At 46.4% G+C, this 12,858-nt stretch overlaps 1 protein-coding gene across 3 annotated transcripts in view; it reads left to right on the forward strand.

Annotated features, from left to right (window-relative positions):
- Nucleotides 1–11,764, forward strand: part of Taf1a (TATA-box binding protein associated factor, RNA polymerase I subunit A) — a 23,147-nt gene extending 11,383 nt beyond the window's left edge. For 2 of the 3 annotated variants that reach the window (XM_031337637.1, XM_031337644.1), the window contains exons 5-11: nt 515–713; nt 2,528–2,658; nt 4,071–4,229; nt 5,815–5,881; nt 6,497–6,620; nt 9,076–9,230; nt 9,655–11,764. In XM_031337637.1, coding sequence (XP_031193497.1) covers nt 515–713; nt 2,528–2,658; nt 4,071–4,229; nt 5,815–5,881; nt 6,497–6,620; nt 9,076–9,230; nt 9,655–9,773 — 954 coding nt within the window. In that variant the 3' untranslated portion in view covers nt 9,774–11,764. The remainder of the gene's footprint in view (nt 1–514; nt 714–2,527; nt 2,659–4,070; nt 4,230–5,814; nt 5,882–6,496; nt 6,621–9,075; nt 9,231–9,654) is intronic. The other variant, XM_031337653.1, reaches the window with a different exon arrangement.
- The last annotated feature ends 1,094 nt before the right edge of the window (nt 11,765–12,858 follow it).

Genomic DNA, 12,858 nt, shown 5'->3' on the forward strand with positions numbered 1-12,858 from the left:
CTCCTTGGCAGGATGTGTTTTGAGTGTATTCAGTGTGAATGGAGTTGTTAGACTGTCGTCTGCTGTGAACTAGGCCGGCATTAGCTTGTAACTTACTCTTGATCTGTCTCCTGTGAAGGGTGAAGGGGAAGCATTGAGTGAGTGACTAGTTCAAGCTTGTAATGTGGCCTTATGCCCAGCTTTCTCACTATGCTGCACTGTATTCTGTATTATAAAATTTTACAGCAATTGTATAATGTTAGTTGTTTTACACGCCTTTCCTTGCTTATCTGAAAAATGTACATGACAGAGTGTTTTTGGTTTTTGGTTTTTGGTTTCTCTGTGTAGCCCTGGCTGTCCTGGAATTTGCTCTGTAGACCAGGCTGGCCTCAAAGTCAGAGATCACTTGCCTTTGCCTTTCTTGAGTGCTGGGACTAAAGGTGTGCGCCACCACTGCCGGCTGCTATCTCTTCCTGAGCTTTCTGACTAATAGTTCTGTAATGGCTTCAGTGACAATGGGTTCTTATTGGTACAGATCTCCTTACAGCACGCGTTGTATCTTTTACATCATGGAATGCTTGAGGATGCAAACAGAAATCTAAGTGAGGCAGAGACATGGCGGTACGGCGAAAAGTCGGCTTCTCAGGCAGTGTTGCTGAACCTCGTTCAGGCCTACAAAGGCCTTTTACAGTACTACATTTGGTCCAGGAAGAAGACGGAGCTGTCCGAGCTTGGTGAGTCAGCAAGCTCAGCTTTCTGGTGATGAAGGGATAGCTGGGCCGTGAGGGCCACAGGCCCTGAGCTTCTCCATGCTCTGGGGAGGCTGAGCCTACCTTGAGTTTCAGGTGAGGCTGGCTTGTATTACAGGAGCCCATCTCAAAAAAAGCAAGCAAGCAAACAAAAACACACTGGTGTGAATTGGTTGAGTTAAAGTTATTCACTTTTTCTTACATGTGGTACTAGAACTCGAGCAAGTTATGAGGTGGCTGGGTTGAGGTGTGCACCAGTCTCGTGGGCAGATGATGTCCTACATTTTTTCATGCAGTTCATGCTTTATTCTGTCGTGAGATTGTGGGTCTAGTAATGGGTGGAACTCTCAGACACCTAATCTCGTGTCTTTAATGAAGGAAACAAAACCCCGCAACCATTCCTGTGTACAGGATAGGTAGTTTCAGTGGCGACTAGTTTAGAGTCATTGCTACTTTAGTGTAATTCTGTCACAGGTAACCACAGGTAAAGTGGGGTGTTAGCTCATGTCTTTAATCCTAGCACTCTGGAGAAAGAGGTAGGTGGATCGTTGAGTCTCAGGACAGCCAGTGAGACCCTCCTCCCAACCTCCACCCCCCGCCCCAGAAAAACCAAAAAAAAACAAAAACCACAAGCCCAACCTCTAAGGTGGAAACAGGCTTCTGGAGCAGCCTCCGGAGGGAACGGCCTGAGGACCTGCGCCTGCGCGGCTGTGGCTCTGCCCGTCAGATCTGATGAGCTTGGTGATTGCTGGCCTCCTCCTTAAACCTAAGGAAGGCTAGGGATCTGCTTTTTGTTTTTTCTTACATTTCTCCACATCATTAATCTGCTTTTCCGCTCTTATTTCTAAGCTTATGAAGTTTTTAAAAATTAATTTTATGTGTAGTATCTGCATATGTCTGCGCACCACATGTGCACCTGCTGCTTGCTGAGGCCAGACGATGGCATCAGGCCCCCTGGGACTGGACATATGCATGGTTGTGGGAAACAGGTGGTCACTGGGAATCAAACCCTGGTCTCCTGGAAGAGCAGTCAGTGCTCTTAACCACTGAGCCATCTCCAGCCCTTAGGAGTTTTTAATGGATTTGTATGTGTGTGTCAGGGGACAGGTTCGGGGGAGCAGTGGTGGTTCTATGTACCAGGATCATATAATTTTCATAGAGATAATTTTACTTCCCTTTCAGTATAGGGGTCATTGTGTTTTCTTGCTTCATTGCCCTGATGCAAACCTAGTGTAGTGAAAAGAAGTTGTAAGAGAGGATTTCTTGCCATTTTCTCAGATTTCACCAAGTTTGTTAGACAGAGTTAACAGAATGCTGGCTATCCTGGAACTCACCCAGCTGGCCTTGAACTCACAGAAGCCCACCTGCCTCTGCCTCCTGAGTGCTAGGATTAAAGGCATGCACCACCACGCTCAACAGCTATTTTTTAAATTAAATTTTAAAAATTAATTAAAAATTCAGAACGAGTAAGTTCTTCTACTCCTAGATTGATGACTGTTTCTAATTACATAAGAGTTATTGAACTTGGTCAGGTCTCTTTCTGCCTTTCTCGGTGACTGCTCATTGATCTGGTGTAGAGGGCGGATCGTCATTATTCACAGTAATTGATCATCAGCTGCTAAGCTAACCTGGGCTGTGGTCTGTAATTGCTTTTCTAGGTGGCCAGTGCCTGTTGAGGGGCGTTCTGTGGGAGGCGCCAGTCGTCTTGGCACTTGCTAGAGCTTCCCAGTGACCTCACCCCCTGAGCTCTGCTCCTGGCTTCTCTGACATGAACTTCTGAATCTCTTACTTTTGAGCAGATGAGGATGACTACGCCTACACCGCACAGACCCGAAACATGCTCAGCCAGAGCTGCAAGACATCTACAAATATCTGTGCGCTGATTAAAACCCCGGGGGTGTGGGATCCTTTTGTGAAGAGTTATGTGGAGGTAAGTCACTTCCCACAGGCCAGCACGGAGGAGCCTGAAGCAGGGTCATGGCAGCTCTGAGGTCAGCTCGAGGTGCTTAGCCTGGGCGTCATAGCGTAGCTCTGCTTCAGACTCTTTCAAATACAGAATTGTGTTAGTTAATTTTGTCATTTAAGCAGAAGGAGGCTAATAGAGAAAATGTTTTCTTCTCTTTTTTTAGTCCAAATAATTTTTGCTTATTTTATTAACATGCTTTGTAGGTCTTGTTTACTTTTACCTGGATAACTTTTTATGGTTTGAGTGTGAAATGTCCTACAAAGATTCACATGCTTAAGTGATTGGCCACTAGCTTTGTGACGTTGTGGAACCTTTATGTGCTCAGTAAGGAGGGGGCCTACTCCTAGCCTCTTCCTGCTTAGTGTCATGTGATCTGGGTGCTCATGCTTTCTCTTCAGCTGTCTTCTGTCTTGATGGACCTAATCCTCTGAACTCTACATCCACATCCATCTTTCCTCCTCTTCCTCCTCCTCCTCTTCCCTCCTCTGTCCCTCCCCTTCCTCCTCCTCTTCTTCCTCTTTCCGTTCCTCCTTCTATTCCTCCTCCTCTTCCTCCTCCTCCTCCTCTACCACCTCCTCCTTCTCTTCTCCCTCTTCCTCCTCCTCCTCCTTCTCCTCCTCCTCCTCCTCCTCCTCCTCCTCCTCTTCCTCCTCCTCTTCCTCTTCCTCCTCTTTCTTCCTCTTTTTATTTGCACTGGCTGTCCTGGAACTTGTTCTGTAGACTAGGCTGTCCTTGAATTCAGAGATCCACCCATCTCAGCCTCCTGGGTGGTGGGATTAAAGGCATGTGCCACTACCTCATGGCTAAGTCCTTCGTTTAGTAGCCTTGGTTAAGTTTTTGTTGGTAGTGCTAGACTGCCATGGCCAGACACCTGTAAAGTACATAGCGATCTTAGCGATGTATCTGTGAATAGCAAGTCTGAGTCTGCACTGTCATTATTGAAGATAAAGAAAGTCGGGATACTTGCTAAAGACATGGTGGCATGTAGGAGGGAAGTGGGTAAAGGTGGAACTGAAGTCACAGGAAGTGTGAAGCTGTCCCAGTGTCTGTCACTGCAGAGGACCGAGGGCTCGGGCCCACTCTGCACTCACTCTGTAGTGGGGATCATTAGCTCCTCTTGAGCCTTCAGGACAGAGACTGTGATTCTCGGGCACTCTCCTTAGGGTGAAGCTCTGCGGGCTGACACAGAGGGTCACACTCGTGATTGCTACTCTTCTCTGCTTTGGGCACTTGGGGTTCTTGTAGGAACAGTTCTTACCTTGACGTTCTGTGATTTTTATTTTTATTTATTTTTGTTGCGATTCTAGCAGTAAGCTTATATCTTTTTGTGTGGTTATTTTACAGAATTAATCTGAGACATACTTTATTTTATACAGATGCTAGAGTTCTATGGTGATCAAGATGGAGCCCGAGAGATGCTCACCAATTACGCGTATGATGAGAAGTTCCCGTCGAACCCCAATGCCCACGTCTACTTATATGAATTTCTCAAGAGAGAGAAGGCACCAAGGGCGAAGCTCATAAGTGTTCTTAAGGTAGAGGCATTTCCCCGGTGTTTTGGTTTTGTTCCTTTGAGATGGGCAGTAATGTGGCGGAAAGGCTGGCCTTACTCTCAATCTATGGCCTGGCCTTGCCTTGAGCTCCAGGTTCTCCAGTTTCTGCCTCCTGAGTGCTGGGACTACAGGCCTAGGCCATTATACCTGGCTTAGTAATTTCTTCTTTTATTCTTTCTAAAAGCAAAATCTTTAAAATGTTTAACTATAGCAAGCAGAATAGTCTGTTTACTCAGTCTTCCAGGAAACTTTGCTTTTTGTTAGCAAGAATTTTGAGAGGGGGATGGAGAGAGAATATAAATGAATTTTAGAGAGGGGGAGAGGGAGGGCGATGGGCTGTGGGGGGTGGGAGGGAGAGGGAGGAAGGATGAGCATACTGCTGAGATCAGCCTCGGGGTCTGTTTTTGAGAGCTGTCTACCTTGTTCGTTTGTTTCTTTAAATTTTTTTTTTCTTAAGGTAGAGCCTTGTTGTTTAGCTCTGGTTGGCCTAGAACTCTCTATGTAGACCAGGCTGGCCTTAAACTAACAGATTCACTGTCCTCTGACTCCTGTGTGCTGGGATCAAAGGTGTGCACCCCCATGCCCGGCCTGACTTGTTTCCTGAGGCAGGCTCTCTCACTGGAACTCAGCATGCTGTCACGTAGGCCGGCTGCTCAGCATGCCCTGGGGATCCACACGGCTATGCTCCTCTAGTGTTGAGACTCCAAGAGTGCCAGGGTTCTAGAGATTAGAGTGAGGTCCTCATACTCTACTAGACAAACAGTCCCACTGCCTGAGCAGTGTCCTAGGGCACACGTGCCCTGTGTGCGCCTGTCTCACCTTCCCTCCTAGACCACACGTGCCCTGTGTGCGCCTGTCTCACCCTCCCTACATGTGTACATGCCCTGTGTGCGCCTGTCTCACCCTCCCTACATGTGTACACGTGGAGGCCAGGAGTCTGTTAGGCGTCTTCCTGTGTTGTTCTCCACCTTGTTTTTTAAACTTTTTTCCTTTATTTTTATTTTATGGTATGGATGCTTTGCCTGCATGCATGTCTGTATCACATGCAGTGCCTGTGGAGGTTAGAAAGGAGTGGCAGACCCTCCTGGGACCGGAGTTGCAGGTGTCTGTGAGCTGCATGTGCTCTTAACCACCGAGCCATCTCTAGCTGCTCTTCCTTGCTTTGATTCAGGCTCTCACTGAACCTGAAGCCCGGCAGCTGGCTAGGTTGCCAGGACAGTAAACTCGCAGGGTTCCCTGTTTCTCCCCAGCGCTGGGATTACAGGTGCATGCTGCTACCCCTGGCTTTTGATGTGGTGCTGAGGCTCTGAACCCAGGTCCTCGGGCTTTTAGAGTGAGCACTTTACCCATAGAACCATCTCCTGGAATTTTGCTTTCTAAAATAACTTTTTGGTGAATACTTCTTATGTTTGGATTGAAACTGGATTAGAAAAAAAAAAACTGGATTAGAAAAAAACCTTTTAAATCCTTAGTTCATTTGTTGAGAGCCTATTAGCCAGTAAGAATTTTACATGGAAATAAGCTGGAATTTGTGTAATATGTAAATGACAAGACTTTTCTCTTTCAGATTTTACATGAGATTGTGCCATCCCATACACTAATGTTAGAATTCCATACCTTGCTTAGAAAATCAGGTAAAATTGTGTTTTCTACTCCTCTGTGCATAGAGCCTACATGAAGGACCAGCCATCTGTGACCTGCCTGTTCTCACAGCTGAGCTCACTTGCACTGTACCTGCTCCTGCGATGCCTGTGGTTGATTGTGCATGATGACTGTAGAGCCCGTGGCTCTGTTGGAGATCCTGCATCTACAGCTTACAGAGCTTAAAATGCTTGCTGTCTGTCCTAATGGAGAGCCTTAGGACTAGGAATGCCCTTCACTTGAATGGTTTGCCTCCTGTTGATCCCTTGAGGGCTTCAGGGCAGTATAGTAAAGAACATGTCTTAGAAGGAAGTCAGCTTGCTTAAGCCAGTTGCTACAAAGTCTGTAGGTCTCAACCTGTATTTACCAAAACACCAAATAGGGTGGGCAGTATTTAAATAGAGGGTATAGCCTCCAGGAGAGGCTCACTCTCTTGACGCCAGTAACCTTCAGCTCATCACAGCACTGTGAGCATAATGAGTTATTTTAAACAGTTAACCAGCTGGAAGACTTGCATTTCATAATGCTTCATTAACTTGATGCATCTTCTTTGCTCTGCACACTTCTCTAGTGCTGTCTGTAAGCTTTGACTGTTGTGACCATTGTAGAGACAGAAGAACATCGGAAACTGGGCTTGGCAGTATTGTTTGAAGTCTTGGACTTTGCTGGATGCACTAAGAACATAACGGCCTGGAAACACTTGGCAGAGTATCTGAAGCAGACGTTAATAGAGTACGTGAGAAACAGCATTTATCACTGTTCATCATAAGTAATAGTCCAACATTTTCACTCTTGCTTTTAAAGTTTTTTACTTAATGTTTTTGAATTTCCCATAGGCTTTATTTGTTTGTTTTGTTTTTGTTTTGTTTTGAGTATCAGAAGCTAGGAAATATAAAATCATAAGCCCAATACACAGAATTTCTGTGCATATATTTCTTGTTAGCAAATTCAACTCTGTATCCTCAAGTGCATGCATGGTCAGGCAGTGTCTAATGCTGCATCTGAAGTACATACTGTCAGCATCACATTCTGGGTAAGAGAAAAGGTGTGTCCCTGCTCATGTGCATTCTGTATGTGTGAGAGAGGCCTCTCAGAATTAAGCTTTCCTTGAATGTCATATCCATATTGGCTGGTGAGGAAATCCTGTGTCTGAGAGTACTTGCTGTGGGCTTCGGAACTGACTTTATCCTGTGCTTACTGCTCTAGTTGGCAGCGTGAACCTGGGAGAACAGGGCCTAAAAACAAAGTGGACTAAAGTCTCCTGCAGTAGCTGACTTTATTCAGAGTATCAGACAGTTCATACTCCGAGGGTTAAGGAGAGTCACCTGAGTAAAGTGTACAATCACAAGGACAAGACACTCATGTTAAAACCATGGGTTTTCTTAGAGAGATAGGATGACAGCAGAAGTACACTCACTCCTCTCTGCTACACCCGGGAGGGGCACAGCACACACTCCAAACTGAGGTCGCCAAGACTCTTCACTTGTTTTCTGGGAGATTTCTCAAGGCACTCAGAATTCCCTTCCCATGACTCCATTCTTGCACCATGTTCCGACAACAGAGGAGTAAATCCTAAGGCAGCTCTAGTAACTGACAAGTCTAAGGAGAAGGTGCCAGCAGATTTGGTTGTTGTACCGGGTGGCTCATTCTTGCAGCCTCGGTCTCTCTCTCTCTGCAGCTGAGGCCTGTGGTGGGGCGCGTTAGTCAAAAAGGAGGCAATGTATAAATGTGATATTTTATTATAGGAAAGAGAAAATAGGCTGGTCAAGTAGAGAGAAGGAAAGGAGAGGAAAAGAGAAGGAGAGAAAGAGAAAGGAGAGGAAGAAAGCAAGAGAGCAAGAAGGCAAGAGAAGAGAACAAAGAGCAGGAAAGAGGGGAAGAAGGCAAGAGAGGAAGAAAAGAAGAGAGGGAGGAGGGGACAAACTGCCCCTTATATTGTATTGGACGTGGCTATCTGTCTTTGGGCATGCCTGGCTGTGGTCAGATGACTGGGGGTAGGGTCCAGCTAGAATGCTGGGAGCATGGGGCATTGCCTGCCTGATAGAGTACACATCTCCTGCAGGGGCAGCTGTGAGGGGTTGTGACTGAAACAGGAGCCAAAGACTTAGGAGTTATAGCGGAGCTCCTTCTGCCCCCTGCAAGCAGAAACTGCCCACTGAGGCTCCGGGGCTCAAGGCCAATTACTCGACTGAGCCTAAGTTGCCTGAACAGACCACTGCCCCACATTTGATGTCTGGTGAAGCCCAGTTTCTTGGTTTTCAGTGCCCTCTTGCTGTGTTCCCCTGGTGAAAGAGACAGCTGCTGTCTGGGGCTCTCTTACAAGGCTCTAGCCTACAGTGTTCCAGTGACTCGACTCCTAATGTCTTAGGCCTAGCATAGCACCTCACTTCATCATAATGGTCCCTACACTTCTGCATCCAATGATGAGTGCATTCACACTATGGCAGTGTGATAGGTTAGCCCAGTCACTATCAATCACTGAATGATCAGGGACCATTTAAATCCCTACTGGATCACAGGGTTCCTAGAGGTCAAGAACTGCACTGTTCACATGTTGAATCTAGAAGTTCTATCACAAGGGTGGCCACGGGCCTTAAATACACATTTACACAGGTTGTTGGGGAACACTTAGTTTGCTCGTGTGTTTGTATGTTTGTGTAATAATGGCATCTGAGTTGGCATAGTAATTTTGGTAGCATGTAATTTTACCTAGGATTGTAAAGCACCTTTTGAGTGATTATAGTAATCGCTAACACTTCCTCTGCAGCAGGCACCGTGTGAGGAGATCATGAGATCATGGGATCTATGGCACTGCTGGGCTAGTTAGCTCCTAACAGAGATGCCAGGAAATAGCTGTTTCCACTGTCTGAGAAAGGGAGACTCAGAAAAGTTAGCAGCTTGCTCAGGATCATATAATTAGAGATGAAGGAGCTGAGATTTCAGTCCTAGATTTTAACTCAGCAGCCTTGCTGTCGATCACTCTGGTGCAATGCATTGGCTGTGCAGTGGAAATGGGATGTTCACAAAAAGAGTGGACTCGGGCTTGCCCCCACGCTACTGCCTCGACCATGTGTGGACGTCAGCTTGGAAGTGTCTTCCGTGTCATTGTCGTTTAGATGTCGCTCATGTTCAGATTGTGACCACAGCCGTGTTGCTTCACTGACTTCCCTGTTCTGTTTCCTTTCAGAAGCCGTTCCGAGTGGGTTGAAGAAGAGTGGAAATCTAGGAGGAGCTGGTGGCCAGCCTTTCACTTCAGCTTCTTTTGGGCGAAGAGTGACTGGAAGGCGGACACTGATTTGGCTTGTGAGAAAGCTTTTGTAGCTGGAGTCCTCTTAGGGAAAGGTCTGTGGTTTGTTTCTGTTTATCTGGATGTAGCTTTTGGTGGACTCTGAGCCTAGAAAGTGGGCCCTCGTTCATCTGTTCTTGGGGTGCTCAGGGCTTTAGGAGCCTCAGAAGTGACTAGAATGGGAGTGGGGGCCCCGAGCTGGGTTCAGCTCAGGTAGAAGTGGGTCTATGTAATGTGTACGTCGCCATGACTAGGCTTAGGAGGAGGGGTGGAGTTGAACTGTGGGTGAGCCATCCTGGGAAGTCATACGGCCTTCCTGGTGAGGCTTTTATAGGATGCTTAAGCCACATTGGTATACGCGACACAAACGAATTTATGTTCAGGATCATTAGTGTTCTAGGACTAAAGAAAAATTTAAAAGTAGAAGTATTCTTAAAAACTTGATAAATATTAAAACTTTTTATTTTGTTTCATTTTTAGGTTGTAAATATTTTCGGTATATTTTAAAACAAGATTCTGACACCTTGAAGAAGAAAATCAAACGCATGAAGAAGTTTGTGAAAAAGTATACTATTGTAAATCCAGGGCTTCACACCTAGATTTTAACTTATTTTACAGTTGTCGCTACAGAGTAGTGGTTCGTATTTTAATCTTGTGTGTCTGTGCACACACGTACATGTGCACATGCGCATGTGGAAGCTAGAAGTCAGCTGTGTCACTCTGCGGGAGCCTTGCTTTGAGACTGGTCTCTCACTGAGACCTAGGCTCGCCTCTTACCTTGGCTGGCCAGGGTACTCCAGGGATTCTTAGCTCTGGGATGGTAGTCGTGGGTACCATGCCCAGGTTATTTTTTATTCATTTATTTATTTGTATATGTGTTTATATATGAGTACACATGTGTACATGACTTGGCACAAGTATGACTGGGAGCCTGTAGAGAAGGGGCTGGACACCTGGGGTGATTTCTGTGAAGATGAGGGAAGCAGCTACCACCCTGGCCTCTGGTCCTTTGTGTTGTCTCACCAGTGTGCCAGGAGCCACCTCAAATACTATCCTGTGTACAGTAGATCAGAACTCTTGTAGGAGTCTCAGGAGCCTGTGGCACTCGACCTCCTTCCCACTGGTTCCTTCACCAGCTTCATTTCCACACCCCACAGCTATTGACGGGTTCTGTTGAGGGGGTAAAGAGGCTAGGAGGAGGCGGTAGAGAAGGAAGACTCCTTTCTCTGTTGGTTTTAACCAGAGCAGGTGAGACCAAGTGGCTCTCCAGTTCTTTGACTCTGGAGGACTGATCTAAGACAGAGTGCTAGAAGAGGCGTGGCCAACCTTAAGGGCGTGGTGAGCTAAATAAGAATCCAACAGTAGAATCTCTACCCATGAAGTAACATCCTACAGGTACTAAGTAAGCTCAGTGGACAGCTTCCCGAAGCCAGAGGCACATGCCAGACATGCCCTGAGTTCTGGAGCAGATTGTGCTGATAATGCGTCTGGAGAATGATCCTGGCCGTCTTGTGGTTATTGCTGAAGTCACTAGTACGTGGGTTCCAGGAAGGCTCAGGTGACAATTTCCCCAATGGCTTCTAGCTCTACTAGCTTTAAATAATGTACAATAAAAGTGGACAAGTTATACTTTGTTAATAAATTTGTTAGTAGTATTTTATCCTTGTGGGAAGGGTCTCAGCAAATAACTTCATCCAGGACAGACGAAAACAAGTGGATGTTTCAAGCACTGCTCTAAACCAAATTGGAGTTACCACATTAAAAGGACCAGCTTCTCTGAGTGAGGGTGGTTGGATTGTGTGGGAGCTCTGTGTAAGAGCAACACTGGGAATAACCGTCCAAACCTCAGAGCACAGGCCGAGGTCAGCAGGACCTGGCTGGAATCCTAAGCTAGGGTCTGTGCTTCCCAGTGCTTTGGGGACCTTGCAGGGGAACCGCGTAGCTGTGGTTCTGCACCAAGCTTTGCTGCTCTAGAACTTCCTGTTGGTCGTTGGTTTGGTTTTGGTTTTGTTTGTTTTTTTGTTTTTAAACCAAGTCTGTCTAGGTAGACATGGCTGTTCTTAAACTCATGATCTTCTGCTTCAGCTGTTACACATATATGCTACCACAGCTAATTTTCTTTCCTAGAATTTTCATATCACATGTTCAGATCTAACACCTGTGGGAGTTATTTTGGGTCTGCTGGGCCCAGAGCCAGTTCCATGAATAACACTGGCCAGGTTTCTTAGGCGCTTTGAGGCTCCTGGTTCTTCAGACCATCACACTCCTCCTGACCAAGGTGAAGTTGGTTGGCAGAGAATGAAGTACCTCTCCAGGGTCAGGCCCTAACCACATCAGAGCAGCTCTGAAGATCCATGCAGAGCCCACCTCTATTGCCTCCTAGCCCCATGTCAAGTACCAAGCTGGGTAGCTAGGATCAGAAGAGAGGATTCACAGCTCTGAGGTCACTGGCCCAAGCAAACTAGGTCAGTCTCTCTCCCAGGCTTTTGGTAGGCTCCCCCCTGTGTCCCAGGAGCCATGTAATTACCTCTGTAGTGCTGGCCTTTTCCAGGAGTATGCTATTCATACATAAACATCTTTATATTACCTCCACCTAACAGTGTCTGCTTTAGATAATCATTGAGTTGAAGTAAACACAAATGTGTGAAAGTGATTGAGGGTGTCCACCCCTGGAAAATAGCAAGCTTGTGTCAAGAGTAGGACCTGGGACCTGTTGGGCTAGTGCTTACTGTTCTACTGCTGCGAAGAGGCATGACTAAGGCAGTTTATACAAGAAAGCATTTAATTAGGGGTTCTAGAGGGTTAGTTCATAATCATGGCAGGAACCATGGAGGCAGACAGGCATGCATGGTGCTGGAGCAGCAGCTGGTAGCTTATATCTGCTCTATAAACAGGCGGCAAAGAGCCAGAGATGAAGAGAGACTGGGCCTGATGTGGGTTTTTAAAATCTCGAAGCCCACCCCAGTGACACCTCCTCCTTCAGAAGGCCACACTTCCAATCTCTCCTAAATAGTCAACCAACTGGGAACCAAACATTCCAGTATAGGAGCTTATGGTGGTGGTGGGGAGCATTCTCTTTTAAATCACCACAGTTAGAATCCTGGGGTTTTATAGGAGCCTGTGGTGGTGGTGGTGGGCATTCTCCTTTAAGTCACCACAGTTAGAATCCTGGGGTTTTATTTGTTTTGGTTTTGAGGTAGAATTTTACTGTGTGGCTCTAACTGTCCTTGAATTTACAGAGATCTGCCTGCCTCTGTCTTCCCAGTGCTGGGATGGCTCAGCAGTTAAGAGCACTGACTGCTCTTCTGAAGGTCCTGAGTTCAAATTTCAGCAACCACATGGTGGCTCACAACCGTCCATAATGAGATGTGATGCCCTCTTCTGGTGTGTCTGAAGACAGCTACAGTGTACTTAGATATAATAAATCTTTTTAAAAAATTGACTTGGCTGGGTGGTGGCGGCGCTCGTCTTTAATCCCAGCACTTCGCTCATCTTTAGAGCCAGGTTATTTCCAGTTGTGCTTTTGACTTGCCTTATAGATTCTGACTACTCCATATCAGATGGTTGATTGTATTTGAATCTTCCCTCCCCTAAACAACCCCAAAGCACCATGGAGTCAGGAAGCACTGGTGGGTCTGAAATCCCAGCATGTCTACACACCTTGTCTACTGGAGCTGTCCTTGT

This window comes from Mastomys coucha, unplaced genomic scaffold, assembly GCF_008632895.1.
Source record: "Mastomys coucha isolate ucsf_1 unplaced genomic scaffold, UCSF_Mcou_1 pScaffold1, whole genome shotgun sequence".
Classification (NCBI taxonomy): Eukaryota; Metazoa; Chordata; class Mammalia; order Rodentia; family Muridae; genus Mastomys; species Mastomys coucha.